The sequence below is a fragment of the Molothrus aeneus genome, chromosome 13 (genome assembly GCF_037042795.1).
Source record: "Molothrus aeneus isolate 106 chromosome 13, BPBGC_Maene_1.0, whole genome shotgun sequence".
Classification (NCBI taxonomy): Eukaryota; Metazoa; Chordata; class Aves; order Passeriformes; family Icteridae; genus Molothrus; species Molothrus aeneus.
The window spans coordinates 19,952,423-19,977,173 of record NC_089658.1 but is presented as its reverse complement, the minus strand read 5'-3'; the positions used below and the strand labels follow the sequence as shown (position 1 = coordinate 19,977,173).

General features: G+C 58.6%; 1 protein-coding gene across 2 annotated transcripts in view; it reads right to left on the bottom strand.

Moving 5' to 3' along the window:
- Positions 1 to 24,382, bottom strand: part of FRMD5 (FERM domain containing 5) — a 66,463-nt gene extending 42,081 nt beyond the window's left edge. For both annotated transcript variants that reach the window (XM_066558813.1, XM_066558814.1), the window contains exon 1: positions 24,227 to 24,382. In XM_066558813.1, coding sequence (XP_066414910.1) covers positions 24,227 to 24,328 — 102 coding nt within the window. In that variant the 5' untranslated portion in view covers positions 24,329 to 24,382. The remainder of the gene's footprint in view (positions 1 to 24,226) is intronic.
- Between the last annotated feature and the right edge of the window lie 369 nt (positions 24,383 to 24,751).

Below are 24,751 nucleotides of genomic sequence, written 5' to 3'. Positions count from 1 at the left end.
TTTTCCCGTGTCCATTTTCCCATGTCCCTTTCCCCGTGTCCATTTTCCCATGTCCCTTTCCCCGTGTCCCTTTCCCCGTGTCCCTTTCCCCATGTCCCTTTCCCCGTGTCCATTTTCCCATTCCCTTTCCCCGTGTCCCTTTCCCCATGTCCCTTTTCCCATGTCCCTTTCCCCGTGTCCCTTTCCCCGTGTCCCTTTCCCCATGTCCCTTTTCCCATGTCCCTTTCCCCGTGTCCCTTTCCCCATGTCCCTTTTCCCATTCCCTTTTCCCCATTCCGTTTCCCCGTGTCCCTTTCCCCGTGTCCCTTTCCCCGTGTCCCTTTCCCCATGTCCCTTTTCCCATTCCCTTTTCCCCATTCCGTTTCCCCGTGTCCCTTTCCCCATGTCCCTTTCCCCATGTCCCTTTCCCCATGTCCCTTTTCCCCATTCCGTTTCCCCATGTCCCTTTCCCCGTGTCCCTTTCCCCATGCCCGTTTTCCCTGCAGATCTGCTGCTCCCGGTGCCTCCCCGGTGCGTGGGGAGTGGGAGGGAGTGAATTGGGGTGAAAGCATCCCCAGCTGAGCTCAGGGCGGTGCTGCTGCTGAGCTGGGGGTGCTTTCACCCTGCCTCACTCCCTCCCACCCCGTCCTGGCTGGGCTGCAGCTGCGGTCACTCTGTGCTGTCACTTTAAATCCCAGTGGCTGCCGCATCCCTGAGGATGAGGGCTCGGCCATCCAAACCCGCAGGGAGCAGGGGCTGCCAGGCCCAGCTCTGCAGCCACTCGCCCTCTGTGCAGCCCAGCTGCTCCCAAATCCTGGGATTTACCACCCCTGCCAGGGCAGAGCTGCCCTCTCCGGGAAGAAATTCCTCCTGATGCCCAGCCTGAATCTCCCCTGGCACAGCTTCAGGCTGTGTCCTCTTGTCCTGTCAAATTTCATCGTGTCGAGAGCAGCTCCCGATCCCAGCAATCCCCACATTCCAGTGTGACTCTCGCAGGCACAGGAAGCAGGCAGCAGCCCTGGTTTCCATTCAGCTGCTGCCCTGAGTGCCATCCCTCCTCAGCATCGCCAGCTCCCCACTCCCTGGGCAGCCCACGCCGGCCGTGGCAAACAACCCAGCCCTTCAAACACACACAGAAGTTTTCTTTTCTTCTTTAACCAACAACCACTGTCACTAAACCTCCTTTCTGCTTAATGAAGCTCTGCATCAAAACACCTCCGAGGCAATTCGTTTATACCAGGAGAACTTCTGAGGCTGGAATTTTCCCTGATGGCACTGCTGGAAGGCTACAGCAGCCCAGCAGGTCAGCCAGTTGAAAGCAGTATTTCATCTGGCAATTTATTCAAATAAATCTTTCAAAACATGAAATAAGCCATAAAGATGGAGACTGTCAAAGGCTGCAGTGGCTGAGCTCCTGAGTGGAATGGCCAAGCAGCAGCTGTGGGACACCAGCCCAGCTCCCTGTGCTGGGGACAGGCTGGTCCAGGAGGGGCTCGGCAGGGTAACAGTGATGGCTTCACCATGGAGAAGTGCTTCTGTTAATTCCTGACATTACATGTGCAATGCTCTGGGCACCCAAGAGAAGAGTGGAAAGTCACCAGCGCCCAGCGTGGGTTTAGAGGCTTTGAACCCCCGGGTGTGAGCTCAGCCGAGACGGAGCAGCCCCAGGCAGCTGAGGGGAATTGCAGCCCAAAGGAAGGCTTCCCTCCCCTGCTGCGTGAAGGAGGAGCTGAACCGAGTGGCCAGGGGAAGAAGAGCCCCTTTGTGGCGGGCACACCACGGGCATTGTCCGCACTGCGCCCGGGAGAGCTGCCCCGCTGGGCAGGGGCTGCCGTGCCAAGAGCCACAGACAAGCTCACCCTGCCAACACCCTGCCAAGACCCTCAGCCCCTGCTCGCCTCACCAGCCCCACCGAGCAAGAGGAGAAATGATGGAGACTGAGTAATCACAGATTTGGGTTGGAAGGGGCCTCAAAGCCCCTCTCATGCCAGCCCTGCCATGGCAGGGACACCTTTCACCATCCCAGGCTGCTCCAGGCCTCATCCAGGCTGGCTTGGGGCACTTCCAGGGATGCAGGGGCAGCCACAGCTTCTCTGGGCACCCTGTGCCAGGGCCTTACCCCCCTCACAAGGAGCAATTTCTTCCCAATATCCCACCTAAGCCCCCCCTCTGCCAGGGAGCACACATCAAATCATTAATACTGAAGTTGGATCCACTGTGCAATTCCAAAATTCTCAGCCTCATACAAATCTGAAGGAAGCGGTTTTGCTAAAATCAGTCAAGGTTGACCTTGATTGGGCTCCTGCTTCATCAAAAGTGCTGAATTTTGGAGGAAAAGAGAGCAGGTAGCTTTATTTTGTGCTTGCACTGCATCCCTGCCTGCTGCCTGGGATGGAAGTGGCTGCTCTGGGAAAATCAGGAAACAAAGGTTAATCCAGCAGCTGAGGTGCTGATGCTGGTGTACAGGCCTGGCAGGATCTGCGGGCTTGGCTCTTCTCTCATGGATCCCCCAAAATCAAAAGCTGCTTTGAAAATTCTAGAATGGTTGTGCCTTAGCCTGGGCCTCGCTGTGGGCATCGGATGGTTCCGCTTCTGCAGCGTCTGGTGCAGCCCCACTGCCCAGGAGCTTTGGGACCTGCATCTCAGGGAAGCTGTGTCCCTTCTTCACCCCCCCTCAGTGGGGATCAGCCCCTGCCCACGCGTGGCAGGTCCCTGCAGGGCTGTCCCTGCTCCTGTTCCCCACGGCATGGCACGGCATGGCACGGCATGGCACGGCATGGCACGGCATGGCACGGCACAGCTTCTGTGTGCTGGGCAGGGCTTCTGTGTGCTGGGCAGGGCTTCCCTGTGCCAGGAACAGCTTCCCTGTGCCAGCCAGGCGGCTCTGCTGATGCCATTAGCTCTAATGGGAAGCTACAGAGCCATTCCTTCCCATCAGGGCTAATGGGCACGGCAGGGATAACAAGGATAACAATGTGGTTACCTCGGCCGAGCCACAGCGGCTCCCCAGCAGCTCAGGAGCCAGCAGGGTCACGAGCCACGGCCTCATTTCCCGGGAGACGGAGCCAAATTAGTCTGTGCATGGACTGGGGAAGCAGTTCCTTACAGCAGGATGATGCATTGGAGCACAGAGACACCTCCCGAGGCACAGCCCTGGGACAGCTCTGGGACAGCCCTGGGGCAGCCCTGGGACAGCCCTGGGACAGCTCTGGGGCAGCCCTGGGACAGCTCTGGGACAGCTCTGGGACAGCCCTGGGACAGCCCTGGGACAGCTCTGGGGCAGCCCTGGGACAGCTCTGGGACAGCTCTGGGACAGCTCTGGGACAGCCCTGGGACAGCTCTGGGACAGCCCTGGGACAGCTCTGGGACAGCTCTGGAGCAGCTCTGGGACAGCTCTGGGACAGCTCTGGCACAGCCCTGGGACAGCTCTGGGACAGCCCTGGGACAGCTCTGGGACAGCTCTGGAGCAGCTCTGGGACAGCTCTGGGGCAGCTCTGGGGCAGCTCTGGGACAGCTCTGGGACAGCTCTGGGACAGCCCTGGGACAGCTCTGGGACAGCCCTGGGACAGCTCTGGGGCAGCTCTGGCACAGCTCTGGGGCAGCTCTGGGACAGCTCTGGGGCAGCTCTGGCACAGCCCTAGGGCAGCCTGGCAAAGTCTCCCCCTGGCACGGACAGCACTGCACCCTGCAGCCTCCTGCAGATCAGAGCCTGGAACTCTCTGGCCCTGGGAGAGCCCTCTGGGCAGCTGGAGGGAGGAATGCAGGCAGCAGAGACACAAAGGGAGCACTCCTCTCACTCCAGCATCCTGCTTCAGCATCCTGCTCCAGCATCCCAATCTAGCATCCCAATCTAGCATCCCACTCCAGTACCCACTCCACTATCCCATTCCAGTACCCACTCCAGTACCCACTCTGCCATCCCGCTCTGCCAGACCAGCTCCTTCCCACTGTCCAGGCAGCAGAATGGAGACTCTTTTTGTTCACTTGTTCCACACGATTCACCTTCACTCCCAGTTAATCCCCTGCACCTACTGGGTCAGGAAAGGATTTTCACATTTCTCTCCCCTCACAAACACAGGAGGTGCTTCCCATCCTCAGGATGGAGCCCAACCTGCTCTCTGGAGCAGTTTGCAAGGCCTAAATCCCGATCCTCCCCGAACATCTTGGATTCTGAACAGAAACTTGGTTGTTTCTGGGTCTGCTTTGAAGTGCGGGTTCCACGAGAAGCGTTTGCAGCATGAGAATGAGGATTGTGTAACGATTTCTCCTGGAGATAAGGCTCTGCAGGAGCTGCCAGCCGGGAGCACTGGCACCGATGGAATTGGCAGTGGAGGAGCCCAGCCTTGGGAATTTTTTCTTTGTAAGTGTTAGTATTTCATAATAAAGATTGTGATTACTAATCCTAGGAAAATAAAGCAGCTGAAGAGGCTTCCTGGTCGGATCTGGGCTCGCAGCAGCCCGTCCTGGCCTGGAGGCTGGCACTGCTGCTTGGCAGGCTGAGCCAGAGTCTGCTCACATCCAGCATCCCGGGGGCTCTGGGAAGGGGTCCAGGATGAAACCCAGGAATGTTCCCTCCTTCTCCTTCTTCTCCTCCACACACTCACCACCCTCATCCCCAGGAATGGGACCCTGCACTCCCAGCCCTTTTCTTCTCCCCCTCCCCATTCCAGAAGCGAACCCAGACCCCCATTTCCCTTTACCCACCTCATTTCCCTTTGCTGCCCCGGTTTGCAAAGCCCCCTTTGCTTCTCTTCGCTGAGTGCTGTGGTGTTCCCCATTCCCTCCATGCCCCGAATGCCACCCTGTGCCCCCAGGGCTGCCCCCTCCCGGGTGCCACCATGCCCAGCCCAGGCAGGACGTGCTGGGCTCGGAGCTGTGCTATGAGCCCGGGGCTCTCTGCAGCTGGACACCAGCAGGGAGCAGCTCCTCTCCCCAGCATTCCCCACCCCAGCCCATCTGCAGCTTTCTGGACAGTGATGGCTGGTTTTGTCCTGGTTTTGTCCTGGTTTTGTCCTGGTTTTGGGATCAGCTGCCAGCCCAGCTGTGGTGACAGCTCCTACAGCAAACCCCGGCCCCAATGCACAGATGGGTCTGGCTTACATGGGGAGAAACCCTTTGGGGAACTGGCCAGCAGTGCCAGGCCCCTCACCCTGCAGCAGGGCAGGCCCTGGCACAGCCCCTCGAGGGGCTCCATGGCACGGGGGCCTGGCAGAGGAGGGGCTCTGCCATGGAGGAGCAGCCTTGGCTCCCACGGGCGAGCTCTGCCTCCCTGGGCCCTGCCGGCAGTGCCCCATCCCCGAGGCACACGGCCCCGGAGCAGCGTGCATTAATTATTGAAGCATCTCGTTAAGCATTGAGCTCATGGTGAGGGGGACGGCGGCGTCAGCAGCCGCTCTCCAGCTGCACAGCTGCCTGAGCACTGGCCTTGCTCTCGGTGCCAGGGGATCCCAGCTCCCCCAGTGTCACAGACATCTTTCATGGAAATCCTTTCCTTAGGATTGCTCCTCCTGAGAAGCTGAGAGGCCTCAGGGACAAAATGTAACCAATGGTTATTTGCTGCTGTGGAATGCAGCAGGTGCATCTGGGATTGGGCTCATGTGGTTATTTCTAATTAATGGCCAATCACAGTCAGCTGGCTCACACTCTCTGTCCGAGACACAAGCCTTTGTTATCATTCTTTCCTATTCTATTCTTAGCCAGCCTTCTGATGAAACCTTTTCTTCTATTCTTTTAGTACAGTTTTAATGTAATATATATCATAAAATAATAAATCAAGCCTTCTGAAACACGGAGTCAGATCCTCGTGTCTTCCCCAATCCAAGAACCCCTGTGAACACGGGGACATGAATCCTTCCCTGGCAGGGTGGGCAGGCCTGGCACAGGTGCCCAGAGCAGCTGGGGCTGCCCCTGCATCCCTGGCAGTGCCCAAGGCTGGGGCTGGGAGCGCCCTGGGACAGTGGGAGGTGTCTCTGCCACGGCAGGGGTGGCACTGGATGGGATTTAAATCCCTTCCAGCCCAAACCATTCGAGGATTCTGCAGTTCCAGGGTTCTCCAACCACCATCCAGTCTCAGCAAGGAGTTCAACCATGGAGCAAATACCAAGTGCTGTTTGTGCACCTGAATCCTCCTCAAACACAGTTAAATCTCTGATGCCCTCTGGGACTTTTCTGTCTACATCTTAAAACACCCCCTGGTTACTCCTGTGCTGGAAGCAAACCATCCCCAGCCCTGTCAGGCTGTGGCCAGAGGAATTCCCTGTCCTGCTGTAAGCCCCACTAATTCTGCAGCATCCTCCTGGCTCTCCTCAGCCAGGGGACGTGGGATTGGCTGCAAATGCCACCAGGGCTCTCTATTTAATCTGAATTTTGATGTTTATGTTTTACCTCGCCTCTCTGTGCAGTGACTGCACCGAATCACCTCAGTCTGATTAATTCCTGGCTTGTTTGGAAGGGCCCATGTGTTGTTGTCCACATTCCCTGGAAAGCCTGTGTGGGCGAGGGCCACAGATCCACCATCCATTTGCACAGACAAATGGCTCATTATAATGGGCACACACGGAATGATTAACTGAATTCTTACCCCCAAAGCACCCGTGGAGCTGGGGGATCCTCCTCCCCACATTCCCACCCATGGGAGCAGGTGTCAGCAGCTTGTCACTGCAGTGAGCTGGAGAATTCCTGTCAAGGACTTAAATCAACCTCTTTGGGCTTTTCCAGGGAGGTTAATCCACTCCAAGGCAAAGAAAATATTTATGTCTCCATCTTTAACCCAGTTTGGTGCTGAGGTAGACCCAACAGCTCATGATCCAGAGGCACCTAAAGCCAAGCAGGGCCTCTCCCCTCTCCCTTGCTCTCATGGCTGGTGGTGGATGAGAAACTGGTCCAGCTCCTCCACAGCACAAGAAAATCTCTTGTGAGTCCAGGATCCAATTAAAATTATTTCAGGCTTAATGATCCAAGCTGCTGCTGGTGATGGAGAAGCTTGCTGCTGTGTGAGCTCCTCATTTCATGCTGCCCCTCTGAAGGCAGCCAGAGAGGGCAGGGATGGAGCTGCGCTGCTCCAGATGTGCAACACCCAGGGAGCAGGTCTGGGATCACACTGGGTGTGTCACAGGGATCACACTGGGTGTGCAACAGGGATCACACTGGGTGTGTCACAGGGATCACACTGGGTGTGCAACAGGGATCACACTGGGTGTGCAACAGAGATCACACTGGGTGTGTAACAGAGATCACACTGGGTGTGTCACAGAGATCACACTGGGTGTGTAACAGAGATCACACTGGGTGTGTAACAGGGATCACACTGGGTGTGCAACAGAGATCACACTGGGTGTGTAACAGAGATCACACTGGGTGTGTCACAGGGATCACACTGGGTGTGCAACAGAGATCACACTGGGTGTGTCACAGGGATCACACTGGGTGTGTAACAGGGATCACACTGGGTGTGTAACAGAGATCACACTGGGTGTGTAACAGGGATCACGCTGGGTGTGCAACAGAGATCACACTGGGTGTGTAACAGGGATCACACTGGGTGTGTCACAGGGATCACGCTGGGTGTGTCACAGGGATCACACTGGGTGTGTAACAGGGATCACACTGCGTGTGCAACAGAGATCACACTGGGTGTGTCACAGGGATCACACTGGGTGTGTAACAGGGATCACGCTGGGTGTGCAACAGAGATCACACTGGGTGTGTAACAGGGATCACACTGGGTGTGTAACAGGGATCACGCTGGGTGTGCAACAGAGATCACACTGGGTGTGTCACAGGGATCACACTGGGTGTGTCACAGAGATCACACTGGGTGTGTAACAGGGATCACACTGGGTGTGTAACAGAGATCACACCCTGTGTGTAACAGGGATCACGCTGGGTGTGTAACAGGGATCACACTGCGTGTGCAACAGGGATCACACTGGGTGTGTAACAGGGATCACACTGGGTGTGTAACCAGTGAGAGATCACACCCTGTGTGTAACAGGGATCACACTGTGTGTGTAACAGAGATCACACTGGGTGTGTAACCAGGATCATGTCTGGGATCACACCCTGTGTATAACCAGGATCATGTCTGGGATCACACCCTGGTGTAACAGGGATCATGTCTGGGATCACAGCCTGTGTGTGCACAAGTTTCTGTGTCTCCAGTTTAATGCAGGAAAGGTTCTGCCTGTCTGTTCCTGTTACATCAGAGTGGCTTTCACCAGGGATTAGTGCAGCCCTGCTAGAGGAAAGGGATGCTCTGGGAGAGCTGCAGGAACACAAATGGAGTTAAACCTCTGGGACACCTGTGGGTGCAGGGAAAGCAGTGCAACTGGCACAGGTCTGTGTGCACACTGCTTTGTAGCACAGGTCTGTGTGCACACTGGTTTGTTGCACAGGTCTGTGTGCACACTGGTTTGTTGCACAGGTCTGTGTGCACACTGGTTTGTAGCACAGGTTTGTGTGCACACTGGTTTGTAGCACAGGTCTGTGTGCACGCTGGTTTGTAGCACTGGTCTGTGTGCACTGGTGCACTGTGTGCACACTGGTTTGTAGCACAGATCTGTGTGCACACTGGTTTGTAGCACAGGTCTGTGTGCACACTGGTTTGTAGCACAGGTTTGTGTTTACACTGGTTTGTAGCACAGGTCTGTGTGCACACTGGTTTGTTGCACAGGTCTGTGTTTACACTGGTTTGTAGCACAGGTTTGTGTGCACGCTGGTTTGTAGCACTGGTCTGTGTGCACACTGGTTTGTTGCACAGGTCTGTGTTTACACTGGTTTGTAGCACAGGTTTGTGTGCACGCTGGTTTGTAGCACTGGTCTGTGTGCACACTGGTTTGTAGCACAGGTTTGTGGCTGCCCCCTTCCATCCCTGGATGTATCCCAGGCCAGGCTGGACAGGACTTGGAGCAACGTGGGAGGGTGGGAGGTGTCCCTGCCATGGCAGGAGTGGGACAGGTGAGCTTCAAGGACCCTCCCAACTCCAGCCATTCCATGATTCTCTGATTATTTTAACCACAAATAAACCCTCTGATCGGATTTTCTCTCTCTGATGTGTTATTTGTCCTACCAAAACCATGAAGGGGCTCAGACCAGTGTGATTTATGCACACAGATGGGACAGGCAAATAAAGGCGGGGAGGTTCCTCATCCCTGGCCCCAGAGAGGGGTGGCTGATGTCCTCACCCACCACGGGGCCATCCCAGGGGCAGTGCTTGGAGAGGAGCCCCTGGTCCCCCCAGAGCTGCTGGGAGCTGCAGCTCTGCTCAAGGAGACGCTGCTGCTGACACAGCAGGAAGAACTGCAGCCCCGGGTGCAGCGTGTGCTCCTCTGGAGGAGATGCACTGCAGCATGGCCGGCTTCCTACCCACTGCAACCCTGCAGGACCGGGGCTCAAACCGCCCAGAGTGCCCCTTTAGGGGCTCTGAGCTCTCGCTGGAGCTTCTCCTCTCCAGTGAGCACCCCCAGCTCTCCCAGCCTGGCTCCAGAGGGGCTCCAGCCTGGGGCAGCTCCATGGCCCCCCAGGCTCACCCCAGCAGCTCCAGATCCTCCTGCCCTTGAGTCCCGAGCTGTGGGAGCTCCCAGCCCTGCAGAGAGGATCCCTCAGGGCGCTGCTCTGCAGAGGGAGGCAGGGCCGAGGCTCCATCCTGCCCTGTCGCCACCTGCCCTGGTGAAAAGCAGCTCTGCCCCTCAGCCACCCCTGAGGGTGATCCATTCCCAGCTGCTGCTCTACCTGGGAGCAGGAAGGCAGAGCAGAGACCGAGTATCACACACCCCTGACCTCTGGGAGCCCCCAGGAGCTGTGCCAGCCCCTCATCAAGGATGCGACCCCGTTTCACCGGGCTCCAGAGGGCGGTGCTGGGTGCGATATCGCTTCTCCATCACCGAGAGCGCCGAGCTCGGCCCGCAGAGCCCCAGCTCCATTCGGGCGGCGTTTGCTCCATTAGGCGCCTGCGAGGCACAAATTGCCGGGTAAGTGGCAGAGGAGGTGGCCCTGTCACTCTGAGCGCCGAGGAGTGGCAGATGCCGGGTCTGGAGCGCGCAGAGGGGATGGAGAGGGAAGGCAGCCGTGCCTGGCAGCTGGAGGAGCTGGGATCCCCCTGGCACGGCTCTGCCTGGAGGGATGCTCTCCTGGGGGACATTGCCCACAGCTCCCCAGAGCCAGCCCCACAGCACGGGCTCTGCTGTCATCGGCACCCTGGCGGTGCCACTGCACACTGCCACCCCGATTCTTTAAGATTTTCTAAGCTTTCTGATGTTTACATTCTTGTAACAAACTTTCTCACACGCTTTCTGCAAATAACTCCTTGTTTTGCATTCTTTTATGGAGGAGGAGAAATTTGATGGGCTGTTGGTTTGTGCAGTGTCATTGGAGAGGTGGCACTGTCACCCTCCAATCCACTGTCACTTTTGGAAATCTATAAATGTTGGAGTCAGAAAATAAACTTCCCTTTCTTCGCCTTGAGAGCAGCGGTGTGTGCACTTGTGTTGTTTGGTGCCCTACAGTGACATCACACCGCAGCTGCAGGCTGTGCTTTGGGGTCTGGGGTAAACCAAAGTGATGATTCAGGGAGAAAGCAGCCCTGCATGAACAGCTCCCCGTGCCCTCTCCAGCAGACACGTTCGTGAGTGTTAATGACAGTGAAAATCCCACACCAGCCAGGGGGATGGAACACAGCATTAACCAATTAGAAAATAAAAATTTGATGTCCTGGCCTGTGACCCCACACTCTGGAACATGCACAGGTACCAGCACATCCCCCAAAGAGCAGGGAGCACAAGCACCCTGCCGGGCAGGATGTGCTCCTGTGCAGGGCAGGATGTGCTCCTGCCTCCTCCTCCTCCTCTTCCTCCCACTGTGGGGCTGGGGGACCGGCCTGATCCTGCCACCTGACCACACCAAACACTGCCTGCCGCCATGGCCCTGCCCCTGAGAGTGTCTGTCTGTCCGTCCCGGTGCTCCCATTCCATGGCCCTGCCCCTCAGGATGTCTGTCTGTCCGTCCCGGTGCTCCCATTCCATGGCCCTGCCCCTGAGAGTGTCTGTCTGTCCGTCCCGGTGCTCCCATTCCATGGCCCTGCCCCTGAGAGTGTCTGTCTGTCCGTCCCGGTGCTCCCATTCCATGGCCCTGCCCCTGAGAGTGTCTGTCTGTCCGTCCCGGTGCTCCCATTCCATGGCCCTGCCCCTCAGGGTGTCTGTCTGTCCAGGGACAGGTGACATGCCCTCCTGTGGTGCCAGTTCTGTGCAGTGCCACCCAGGACAGGTGACATGCCCTCCTGTGGTGCCAGTTCTGTGCAGTGCCACCCAGGACAGGTGACATGCCCTCCTCTGGTGCCAGTCCTGATGGCCGGTGGCAGCGGGCAGGATTCAGGAGGGTTTGAGGAGCACTCAGGGCTGGAGCCAGGCTGGGCAAACACCTGGGCAAGCTCAGCTCTGTGAGACCCAGCCCAGGGAAGCGCAGGGCTGGAGAGGCCCCAGCCCAGCTCAGCACAGCCAGGGAGCAGCAGGTGCACACACCTGGGTGCAGGTGAACACACCTGGGTGCAGGTGAACACACCTGGGTGCAGGCACACCCACCTGGGTGCAGGTGAACACACCTGGCTGCAGGTGAACACACCTGGGTGCAGATACACACACCTGGCTGCAGGTGCACACACCTGGGTACAGGCACACACACCTGGGTGCAGATACACACATCTGGGTGCAGGTGCACACACCTGGCTGCAGGTACACACACCTGGCTGCAGGTGAACACACCTGGGTGCAGATACACACACCTGGGTGCAGGTGAACACACCTGGCTACAGATGAACACACCTGGGTGCAGATACACACACCTGGCTGCAGGTGCACACACCTGGGTGCAGGCACACACACCTGGCTGCAGGTGAACACACCTGGCTGCAGATGAACACACCTGGCTGCAGATGAACACACCTGGGTACAGGTGCACACACCTGGGTGCAGGCACACACACCTGGCTACAGCTGAACACACCTGGCTGCAGGTGAACACACCTGGCTACAGGCACACACACCTGGGTGCAGGTACACACATCTGGGTGCAGGTACACACACCTGGGTACAGGTACACACATCTGGCTACAGGTACACACACCTGGCTGTAGTTTTGGGGACAGTGCAAGCTGCCATAAGGAGGAGCCCTGGGATTAGAGGGGAAAGGCTCAGCTCGGGAGGTCAGCCCTCTGCTGCTCAAAGGCACATTGAGCCAGACAAAAGCACTCTCCTGGTTTATATCCTCAAGATGGTATCGAGTTCGTTAGGAAGATGGAACGGCAGGAGATGTAATTTACCTATTTCATACAAGCACTGGATATTCTGCAACAGGGCAGATTGATTTATGGAGCTGGGAGGCAACGCAGTGCTCCCAGGGATTGTTTATTGACCCAGAGAGGGCAAAGGCTCCGTGGGGAAAAGGGGGGTGCAGCCTGCCCCAGCAGCCCCCCAGCACCAGGGAGAGGGTGGGCAGAGCAGGGGCACCAAGGAGGAGATGGGCACCAAGGAGGGGATGGGCTGAGATGGGCACCAAGGAGAGGATGGGCACCAAGGAGGGGATGGGCTGAGATGGGCACCAAGGAAGGGCAGGGAGAGGATGGACACCAAGGAGAGGATGGGCAGAGGATGGACACCAAGGAGAGGATGGGCAGAGGATGGGCATCAAGGAGGGGATGGGCATCAAGGAGGGGATGGGCTGAGATGGGCACCAAGGAAGGGCAGGGAGAGGATGGACACCAAGGAGAGGATGGGCAGAGGATGGGCATCAAGGAGAGGATGGGCATCAAGGAGGGGCAAGGAGAGAAGGAGTGGATGAGCACCAAGGAGGAGCAGGGAGAAGATGGGCAGAGGATGGGCACCAAGGAGGGGATGGGCTGAGGATGGGCACTGAGGAAGGGCAGGGAGAAGATGGATACCAAGGAGAGGATGAGCACCAAGGAGGAGCAGGGAGAAGATGGGCAGAGGATGGGCACCAAGGAGAGGCAAGAAGAGGATGCCAAGGGCAGGGATGGTCACCCAGACAGCTTCTGGTAGGGCACAGCTTGGCAGAGGGTGGCCCTTCCTCAGCTGAGGCCACCATTCCTGTTAGGATAACCCCCAGCTATGGAACAGCGCTTTAAAACGAGGCTTTGAGGAAAGGAAACAAATTCAAACATTATTTTACAGCAAACTCTTCCCTGTGAGCACAGCGAGGCCCTGGCACAGGGTAAAGGGCCTGCCCACACTCACGGGGAGGATTCCCCCAGTGTCCCATCCATCCCTGCCCTCTGGGTGGGATCCGTTCCTGTGTCCTGTCCCCATGCCCTGTCCCAGCCCCTGTCCGTGTCCCTCGGCCCCGCCGTGCCCTTTGTCAGAGCACAGCGCCGTTTCTCAGGAGCGCTCCCTGTCAGCCGAGCACGCCCTCTCCGGCTCTTCCCACCAGAGGTAATTACCTTAAGAGCTCATTAGGGCCGCAGGATGTGCGGCTGCTGCCTGGAAATCGGCCTCTATTTTTATCCCGTCAGAGTAAAACGGGGCAGATTGACAAGAGCCGTCCCTCCGGCAGGAAGGCAACTGGCTTGCTACAAATGACTATTTTTTTTTGGCTAAAAAACCAGTTCCTGTCCCTTCTGAGCGGGTGGAACATCCTTCCCGGCCTGGCCCCAGCTCCAGCGCTGCCTCTGGGGCATCCTGGCACAATTCCAGCTGCCTGGGCAAGCACAGGGTGCCCCCTGCACCTGCAGGGATCCTGCATCCCAACCCGGGGCTGCAGCACCTGGGTGCTGGGCAAGGCCCCTGCTCGCACCAAGGGGCTCTCCATGAACAGAGCCCAAGGGTTCTTCCCAAACCCCAGCCATAAACCTGCTCCCCACGGCCCCTGGGCACCCCCACGGCCCCCGGGCACCCCCACGGCCCCCGGGCACCCCCACGGCTGGACAGATGCTCCCAGAGCCTCTCCACCAGCAGGAGCAGAGCAGGAGGATGTCAAACACGCTGGAGATGTGTATGGATTGCAAGGCCATAAATATTTGAAGGGGCTGAGTGAGCCTGTTCTAACGCTGTGCAAGCTCCAGTGCCCCTCAGCCCTTCCCTTGGCCAGGATGCCAATCCCTGTGGCTCCCTGAGTGTCCAAATAAAGACCAGGGTAATTGCAGCACTTACAGGAGTGCTGTGGTGGGGCCTCTGCAGTTTATCAGAGGGATTTTTTTCCCAAGCACACCTGAAAGGAGCCAGAAGCACTCAGCCCTGCCATGCCTGCTCCGTGCAAGGCTTCTGCACTGCCAGGCTGCTCACCTGGAAGAGTGCAGCAGCCAAAGGGCTGTAACTCCTCTGCTGGGGAATGGGAACAGCTCCTGTGGGGGCTCTGACAGCCAGCACCCCCAGGGCACACCCTGGGGATGGCACAGCTCCATTATTGCTCCGTTGGATCAGTTTGGTATGGGCACCTTGCTCCTGCCCAGGACAAAGCCAGGATGTGGAGCTGGGGTTCCAGGGAGGGGGTGTGCTCCTGCCTGGAAGTGCAGATCCCACCTGGAAGTGCAGAAATCTGTCAGCAAAGCAGAAATCTCAGGCAGACAAAAGCCCCATCGTGTGCTCCAGGGGTCTCGACAGGCTGGGGAATCATCCCCCGCTGCTCTGGGGTTGGTACCAGCCTGCACAGGGGAGCAAGGCCAGCCTGAGACCACACGGGGAATAAATGCTGGGGGAGAAAGGAGGGACAGCAGCGACAATGGCCACAGGGAGAAAAGCCTGTTTGGATCTAGGAGAAGAACCGTAATGCTGAGGAGGAGCTCAGGATCCCCGAGATTTCAGCAGGGACTTGGTCCAAGAGAGCACCTGGGGAGGAGGGAGGTCTGAGAGGACCAGGGCGAGGGCTGGGGCCAAGGCTCAGTGCCACAGTGCCAGGGGGGCACCGTGTGCCTGTGCAGATGGAGAGCACGGGCTGGCACAGCAGGAATGCTCCCACCACACCTCCACGCCCTGCTCCTGCTCCACTGAGCCCCAGCCCTCTCCTCTGCTCCCGGGCTTCTGCTGCCCCCACACCTCTTCTCTTCCAATGGCCCCAGGAGCTCCGGGTCCCAAAAACACTCTGTTCTCATTCCACATTTCCTTTGGAAAGCCATTTTTATTTGCAAGCCAGAAATATTAGTCAGCAAACTATACAGTGCAAGGCTAATGAGAACTAGATCGATTCATGAAAAGTACCTGCTCAGCAAATTTATTATTTTCCAAACATAAGTCTATTGGATTCCAGCTTTTTCCCCCCAGTCCCAAAACACTGCCCATTCCATGAGTTAAGTGTATAAGGGATGGCTGCAATTGCTGCCTGATCCATGTATTCTTAAAGCCTCTTTCCAGCTCCAGAATGGCTGACTCAATTTTTGTCATTTTTTTATTAAAGAAAAATCCCCAATAGGCAGCTGGATGGATATTTCCTTTGGGATCCCAGGCTGTGTTCCAGGGTAAGAGCCAACACGAAACAGCCACTATAAACCCTCTGAAAAACACAAGCCCCTCATCGATGTGACAGATATGCCACTATAATTAAAGTCTTTGGCAACAGACATTATGCAGCCAAAATATTCTATTTTGGGCTGCAGCATTGATCAGATCTTGACATCACACATTAACGAGCTGAGGCCTTGCTGGCTGTGCAAGCTGCTGTTAGTCATCATGGAGAAGAACCACCTGGACTGTCTGGTGAGACACCAGTGCCTGCCAGGCCCACCTGCATCCCCCCCTGGCCCAGCCCAAGGGTTTGACCCTGTTCTTTACTGCCAGGTAGGAAAGATTAAAAGATGCGTAAACCTTGAGTTTCCAGTGAGCTGCCCAGTGCAGAGACCTGGCACTGCCAGGACAGGAAAACCGGACTCAGCCTTGGCTTGGCTGTGGTGGGCTTGGGGGAACGGAGGGAGGCTCCCAGCTCAAACAGCCAAAGAAAGGATGGTAAAATTCTCATGGCAAAATTATCCTGATAAAACCATCAGGGTAGAGCCAGCAGTGCCTGCACCTCCCCAGGAGGAACCTCCCAACCTTTCCATTTTCCCAACACGAAGCACATGACAAAGAGCCAGGGAGGTTTGCGGGCTGCAGAGGAGCTGTTTCCATTCACAGCAACTTTCCTGGCCAGGACCAGAGGCTGGACAGCCTGGGAACACAAACCCTGCCTGGTTTCCATGAGCAGGACTGGGAGCACGCAGGAATGGACACACAGAGTGGATCCCGTGGCTGAGCACAGCCCTGCCCCACCCTGGGGTTACACAAACCCAGCCCTGCCGCGGCTCTGGTGGGCATCGGCCGCGACAGCCGCTGACTCTGCTGGGCAAAACCAGATTGTCCTGGAGTGCACCCCCAGTCCCTCCCGGGTAACGGGCTGGAGGAAGCACAATGGCATCTTGTATTCCGTGTGTGCACAATTAACCAAGTTCCTCGTGAAATTTCACCTGCCAAGTCCCTTCTGCAGACAAAGACAACGGCACCCGTGAAGGTGCTTGGAGGGTAATTAATGCCCAAGTGTAATTAAGGGCAGAGCAGGGCCTGCAGCTTTAAAAGGACAATGCAGGAGGGACAAAACACGCAGCTGATCCCCAGGATCCCATCGGGTCATTCCTCCACAGTCACAGAAGTCCTGGTTTTGCTCAGAAAATAAAGAGCTTTTCTCCACCACCAGCACCTGAAGCCAATTCCCACACCTGCCCTGGCCCTGCCTGGGACAACATCAGACTCCCAGGAGCAGGCATTGTTAGCAAATAGAATTATCAGATCCCAGAATGGTCTGGGTTGGAAGAATCCTTAAACCCACCCAGTGCCACCCCTGCCATGGCAGGGACACCTCCCACTGTCCCCAGTGCCCAGCCTGGCCTTGGGCACTGCCAGGGATGCAGGGGCAGCCCCAGCTGCTCTGGGCACCTGTGCCAGGGCCTGCCCACCCTGCCAGGGAACAATTCCTGATTCCCAATATCCCATCCATGCCTGCCCTCTGGAAGGAAACACACTTCCAAATGATTTATTTTCTGAAGAGGAAGGAGCTGGTCTCCAGGGTCTGGGTAGAAGAGCTGGCACACCTCTGCCAGCACTGCTCACCTGGCTGCTGCCCCAGCACCCCCTGGCAGCCCGACTCAACCCACGCAGGCACACACGCCGCCGGGTGACACATTTCATAGGCTCCATCTCATTTTCAGTATTTTGTTCCTGGTTTCCAGGAGTGCCAGTGCCGCGCAGGCTGGCGGAGCTGGGCGCCGCGTGGGGACGCTCCCTGTGCCAGTGCCCCGAGCTCAGAGCTCAGCCCAGCACAGTGACACAGGCATTTGGTGTCCCTGAGCCCCGGCGCACACGTCCCCTCACGCAGCTCGCGTTCCCCCCGCCCGCTGCCCTTCACGCTCCTCTTCCTCACGGAGCAGAGGAGCTGTGGCAGGCGCAGGGCTCTGCAGGGCCGCGCCGCTCCCGCTGCTCCTGCCCGGGGCACGGAGCCTGCCCGGCCCCAGGTGCTGCTGCTGCTGCTGCTCCCCTGGCAGCCCCGGAACGCCCCAGCGTGGATTCCTGCCTCTGCTGGGCAGACAGGGTGTCTGCCTTGCTGCTGGGGCTGGGCAGCAGCTGGCAGAGCTCTGCTGAGCACCAGGGAAATGCCTCTTGTGGTGCCACATAAATCAGATCTTACAGAGGGACCAAATGCCACAGTGGGTGCAACACTGATGGCAATACAAGGGGAGAGCCCAAAAATCAGGATAGGATTTATCTTCCTGGGTTCTGAAGCTTCCAACAGGCTCATAGGAGCAGCCAAACCTCAGTAATTTCTGATCCTGTCAGAGGAGGGCATTTAGACCCGCCCTTGGAGCCACCTGTCTAGTGGGAGGTGTCCCAGCCCATGGCAAGGGCTCGGAATGAGATTTGCTTTCAGGTCCCTTCCAACCCAAACCATTTAAAGATCCTATGACTGAGTGATCCCTTGCAGTCACCCCCAGCCCTGGCATGACAAACTGTGGCCCAGGGCAGCCACAGTGTCCATCAGAGCCTGCTGCCATCTCCTGTGCTGTGCAAGAGCCACAGTCCCTGCACACACTCGCTGTGGACACACCGGCCTCACAGCAATTCCACATCATCAATGCTCCCCTACTGCTGGAATCATTTACCCTGGAAACATTTCAAAGAGAAGAATTTGACCTGAAACCTTCTTATTTGCAGAAACAACTCCAGAGCTTGCTGTAACCAAACAATAATTGGGTTTTCTGCCCACTAACAAGTGGCTGATGGCAGTGGCAGCATTCAGGGCTCTGCCACAGTCCCCAGCCTGACCCCGGGCTAAGGAGGGATTGTCTGCTCTCCACAAAACTGATGGCAAATGAACCCCAGCACTTCCCTAACGCAAACCCTTGTCTGCCTTCTTCCCAGCCTTCTCAGTGGCACATGACACAACACAAAAATAAGCACGAGCCACCCTGGAACACGAAGGGCCCATCAAGGAGCCACCCCATCAAAACCCTGGCACAGGGTGCCCAGAGCAGCTGAGCTGCCCCTGGAGCCCTGCAGTGCCCAGACCAGGGTGGACCCTGGGGCTGGGGACAGTGGGAGGTGTCCCTGCCATGGCAGGGGGGGCACTGATGGGATTTGGGGTCCCTCCCAGCCCACAGCTCTCGAGGATTCTGCGATGCCCCACACCCTGCAAGGACCTGAGGAGTTTCCACAGACTGAGGGCACCTCCAGCAGGGCCCTGCCCACTGCCCCTGATGGCATCTCTGGGAGGGTCTCATGCCCACACAGTCCTTGTCCACCCCCCACACGCTTCCAGAGGAGCCAGCTCGGAGGTTTCGGTGGTGTGCCAGGTCACAGAGGGCTCTCAGGAGCTGCCAGTGCCCCTGGTCCCGCACGGGGCAGACCAAGGCATCGTGTGAGTCCTGGCACTGCTGGCACGTGGCCACCGACGTCATCCCCGCGGCCACGGTCCCGCTGGGCTCCCGGAGGCTGACTCAAAAATCAAAAATAAGTGGGCTGCTCACGGCACTCTCAGTATTCCCCAGACGCCTCAAAAAAAGCCTCCTGCTGCACATTACCTAATCCTGACACGACAGAAGGAGCAGATTCCTCTTTGCTGGTGCTGTGCTGCACATCCCTCTGCAATGGCATCTCTGTGTGTGTGCACGAGCGTGCGGACATCTACATCTATATCTGACTCTGTGTCTATATTTGCCTTCAGCATCTTCCGCAGGAAAGTGATAAGCAAAGTAGTTCTGTCAGGAAATTGGCTCCTGAGAGGGGAATAGCCGGCGGGTTCACAGCAGGTAACGTTGTAAAACAGGTATGAAAAGTGAACAGAAAACAGACATTTCGGCTCACAGGGAAAGAACAGCAATAGAAATATTTTCCATGGGTTTGCAAAACAACTTGGGGTTTTGCTCCCACTGAATTGTGAGTGAATATTGTCCCCCATTTTCAGTGGGCATTTAGTGGATGTTTTCCTCAGCTGCCTTCTGTATCTTTTGGACATAAATTAAAGAGGAAAAGGAGATGAAATGCTTCTTTGACTGCTGCTTTCCCTTCAAACTCATTGTGCATTTCAGGCAGTTCCCTCCCGAGCCTACAAACCCGAGTGTATGCAAATGCTAGAGCCAGGGGCGAAGGAGCTGCCCCGCCAGCACAACTCACAGAGCCACAGCTGAGCCACAGCGACGGCTTTCTGCTGCAAACACATCTCCAAGGCTATGAATAAAAACATGGCTTTCAACAGCCAGCAGCAAAGCTGTGCTGACACCTTCAGCCTCTCTGGGACCCGCAGGCCAGAGCACCCCTTGCCCACTGCCCCATCCTGGGGCTCCCCTCTCTGCTCTGTGCTGGGGCTGCTCGGGGGCTCTGGAGGACCAGGAGAGCAGGGGATGCTCGCAGAGCCCGGCCCGGTGCTGGCCCTCAGCTTGAGACCCTCAGCCAGGGACCCCCAGCCCGGGACCCCCAGCCTGGGACCCCCAGCCCGGGATCTTCAGCCCAGGACCCTCAGCCTGGGACCCTCAGCCCGGGACCCCCAGCCCGGGATCTTCAGCCCAGGACCCTCAGCTCAGGATCCTCAGCCCAGGATCCCCAGACAGGGACCCTCAGCCCGGGACTCTCAGCCCAGGACCCTCAGCCTGGGACCCCCAGCCAGGGATCCCCAGCCCAGGATCCCCAGCCCGGGACCCCCAGCCCGGGACCCCCAGCCCGGGATCCCCAGCCCGGGATCCCCAGACAGGGACCCTCAGCCTGAGACCCTCAGTCCAGGACCTCAGCCTGGGACCCCCAGCCAAGGATCCCCAAGGATCCCAGCCTGAGACCCTCAGTCCAGGACCCCCAGCCCGGGACCCCCAGCCCGGGACCCCCAGCCCGGGACCCCCATCCTGCCACATGCCGTCTTTCTGCCAATGGCTTTGGCCCCGGTCCCTGTCCCCGCACTCGGGCTCCAGCTGTGGAGGGAAGGGAGGGCTCTGGGACAGACAGACGGACAGACGGACAGACGGACAGACAGACGGACACTCAGCCGGGCGCAGAGCCCCTGGCTGCTGGCGCTGCCGGGGGTGGCCCTGTCCCCCTGCGCGTCCCCGTGCTCGGGGCTCCGGGCGGAGCTGCCCCCGCGGAAGCTGCGGTCTCCTAACCTACTTCCCGGGAACGGCAATTGGAAACTCTCCGAAGATAAAAAGATAATGAACAAATAACCTTCACTGCCACAAACCCCCAGCTCCCCTTTGTGCTGCTGCCTGATATTAATGATGCTGTCAGGGCTCCTAAAGAACTCCGTGCTCCAAGTGGCAAGCAGGGGGTTTGTCCCGGAGTGCAGCCAGGAGCTCGCTTTCATTTCTTCCCAATCTCAGGCAAGAAAATTCTTACATTCTGCATCTAAGAAACCATATATTTATTTTCTCACATCTCCACGTTCCTGTCGTTCTACTGGGGTTTGAAACAAAACACCACTGTCTTTTCAGGAAAACGCTTGATGCATCGAGCAACGGCAAATCATTAATTATTTCGAGCCTTTTATGCCACCACTGACACCACAGTGAAGAATTTAAAACATTTCCTCAGACAAGCAACTCACTGACAGCAAACCACAGCCTTGCTGGGTGTTTCAGGGCTCTTTTCATGCCGAGGAGCCTGGCCAGCAGGAGCACGAGGGGCGAAACTCCCGTTAAACACTCAGCCACACCAGCCCCTCACCACGGAGACGAGCCAAACGCCTTCAGGAATGGCTGCCCCTCTCTGGGAGCCCCCTCTCCCCGGGGACACCTCTGGGGACAGTGACACCCGTGGCCAGGGTCCCCATGCCCACAGGGGGCAGCCAGGACATGCCAGGGGATGGGGCAGGGATGGGCAGCTGCCTTCCCACATCTGATGGACCCCAAGCACAAACCACCACCTCCATTGCCTGAGGAGGGGCCTTGTGGGCCTGTGGCACTGTCAAACGTCAGCTTTTCCTAGCCAAGAGCCCAACATCTTCCTGTTCAGGCAGCTGCTGCAAATCCCCAGGTGCTGGCAGGGCTGAGGGCCCAGCTCTGCTGCTGGCAGACATGGACCAACCCAGACAAATGCTGGGACAGCAGCTTCCCCAAAGCAGCAAACACTGAAATTCACAAAAAAACCTCATGACAAAAGGTTCATGGAGGTGCCAACCCTACTGCCCCGACCCACTGCACCCCACTCCCTGTGCTCGTGGCATTTCTGTCCCTCCAACAGCATCTGGGCCCCAGGGATGAGTCCTCCAGGCTCCTCTGCCTGCTTGGATGGGCTGTTCAGGAGTGAAAATTCGGGAGAAAAATGAGGAAGGATTCATCCCGGCTCAGACAATGAGCTGCTCGTTCTGCATGGGAATATGAACAAAGCAAACCTTGGAAAATCAAATAAAAAAAGGCTTTATTTAGAAGCAGAATGCTCAGGTATTATCAGGCAGCAGCAAACCCCTACTCACACACCTTCATCAAGCACAGCCAGAGGTTAATTTCATGACAGATTTAACCGATGCCATTATCTGAAATGTAAATAAACCTTCTCAAAAATCAGCCCTGCCTCCAGCGCCGCTCCCTCGTCCCCAGCAGCGCGGCCAGGTGACCCGTCAGGCAGGCCAGGCTCCAGGGAGGGCAGCGAGCCCGTGCTCATCCCCACTGCCAGGGAGGACACCGGGCACAGCAGCAGCACCAAGCACAGGCACAAAGTTCCAGCCCGGCCCCGCCGCCAGACGGATCCGGCACCGCGCGAGAGCCGCGGCTGCCGCTCCGGCCAGGCTCCCCGGATTCCAGCAAAAATAGAAAGACAGAAATTACATCCAACAGGCGCAGAACCAGCCGGGGTGAGGAGACACTGTGGATCTGGGCGAGATGTGAAATCTCTGCGCTCGTGAGGGAATGACCTTCAAAACTCATTCAGCGCTCGCAGCCTGCGCGGTGACGGTTCCTCACTTGCGAGACATTACACATTCCTGCTATGTTCTCCCTAATTTCGCATGGACTATAAATACTTGGCTTATAAGGCAGCATGAAAGCAAGCGAGAGCAAACATTTAAGTGGGGTAACCTTGCTTGTCGGGGTAGCAGGAGCAAATTCTCCATCCCTCAGGTCGCGCATGCTAAATGCCAGGAATCCCTGTTTACTATGCTACACGTAAAATATCAACTGGAATATGGGACCGAGTCATATTTTCCTTTAAAAAAACTGACATGCAAAATGACGACACCTTGTCAAATTGTCTTAAGGGCAGGAAATCCAGATTTTTCTGAACTGCTCTGCCCACACTTTCTCTCCCAAACTACAGTTCCCCGTTTAATTAGTATTAAAAACAACCTCTGAGAGACGAATTAGTTTGGCTTATGCAAAATAAACTGGGCTGCTGTTCGAACCGTTTACTGGGTCACACTTTACAACCTCGGTGGGGGAGGCGATCGGGGACCGGCAGCACTACCACCATTCTTCAGTGGTATTTGCACAGATCACCCTATTTATCGATTTTAGGCTCTTTAAGCCAAAATGACGGTGCCTCCCGTAGCCTGCAGCACCCTTGGTAACCGTCCTTTGGCATTATCACCGGGAGCAGGTTTGTGCCTGGAAATGAAAGGATGTTCGCCCCTCCTTGGCATCGCAGGCCAGGGAGAGCTGGGGGCCCCCGAGGCTGGGCGGGGGGAGCTGTTGCTATTGACGTGTTGAGTCACCTTTACTCAAAACTCTGCCCCGAATTTTCCATCGCCCACGGGCTGGGCTGGGGCCAGCCGCCTCCAGCAGCAATCCCCGCGCGTGCGGCTCCGCACAGGTTTTCGTGAGCTCCCTTGCAAGGATGATGCTGACAGCAGGAATGAAGCGCAGGAGCAGCCGGAGCCAGGGACGCTTCTCTCAGCCCCCGGTCACACGGTCCCGGTACCGGACTCGCTCCAGCGGAGCCCGGGAGTGCGTTTCCCTAGTTTTCAGCAATACGACACATCCCACGACATCTGCGCGCTGAGCGATGTCCCTCGCAGCCCTGGCAGCACAGGGACACCGGCTGAGGGGCGATGGCCCCGACCACGGGTGCCGGTCCCGGTCCCGGTCCCGGTCCCTCCCGGCACGGGGGCGCAGGGGGCGGCGGATGCGCGCCCGTCCCCGCCGCTCCGGACGATTACAAAACCCGAGCACTCATCACGGCGAGCCGGGCGCTAACGGGGGAGGCAGAGCGGGCACCCGGCCGCGGCGGGGCCGGCAGGGTCTGTCCCCGCCAGCAGCGCCCCGCAGCATCCCTGCCCCGCAGCATCCCTGCCCCGCAGCATCCCGGCCCCGCGGGTCCCCGCGCCCCCTGCCCCGCTGCATCCCCCGTGCTCCGCTCGGCACCCACGTCCTCCCCGCGCCGCGCGCAGCCCCCGCGCCCGGCAGCGGAGGGCTCGCCCCGAGCGGCTCGGCGGGGCACGGCCGCGGTTCCCCGGCCCCGGGGCGGCCGTGCCGGGCTGCCCCTGCCCCGCTCCGCTCCGGGGCTGCGGGCACCACCGCGCCGGGGGCAGGCGGGCGGCTCTCCGCGCCATGCCCGCACCCCTCCGCGGCTGGGGGGTCGCGGGCGGAGGGGCTCAGCCCCGGGGCTCTCCCCGCCGCCGGCAGCCGCGGCTCCGGTGGCCGCCGAGAGCCGGGGGGAGGCGGGCGGCGGGAGCGGGGGGGCCGCCTTTGTTGGCGGCGCGGGGCAGCACCGGGCCGCCCCCGCCGCTCCGCTCCTTTTGTCTGCCGGGGCCGGCGGTAGCGGCGGCTGCGGGGGCAGCGCGGCCGCGGTGGCGGTGCCGGCGGCGCGGGGGCTGACCTGGATGGTGCAGGTGTACTCGCTGTCGTCCAGCAGCCGCACGGTGCAGTTGTACTCGCGGTCCAGGTTCCTGCTGCTGCCACTCATCCACCTGCTCAGCATCTTCCCGGGGCGCGGGGCGGCGGGCGCTGCCGAGCCCGGGCTCACATCCCGCTGCCGCCGCGCTGCGGGGCGGTGCGGGGCGGGGCGGGGCTGTGGGCGCGCCCCCCGCCCGGCTCGGCCCGGCCCGGCCCGGCCCTGCCCCCGCTGCGGGCGGCGCGGAGCGAGCGGAGCGGAGCGCGGTGCCCGTGCCCGTGCCCTGCCCGCGCCGCGGCGCTCGGCGGGCGGGAGGAGGCCGGGCCCGGGGGTCGCCCGGCGCCGGTGCGGGGCCAATCTCGGCACGGCGGCCGTGACGGGCTCCGCCGCAAACCAATGCGGCACGGGCGGCTCGGCCCCGCCGCCTCCGCCGGGAGCCCCGCGCGGGAGGGAGCGGCGGCACCGCGGGCGGCACCGCGGGCACCGGCACCGGGGTCCGCACCCCCGGCC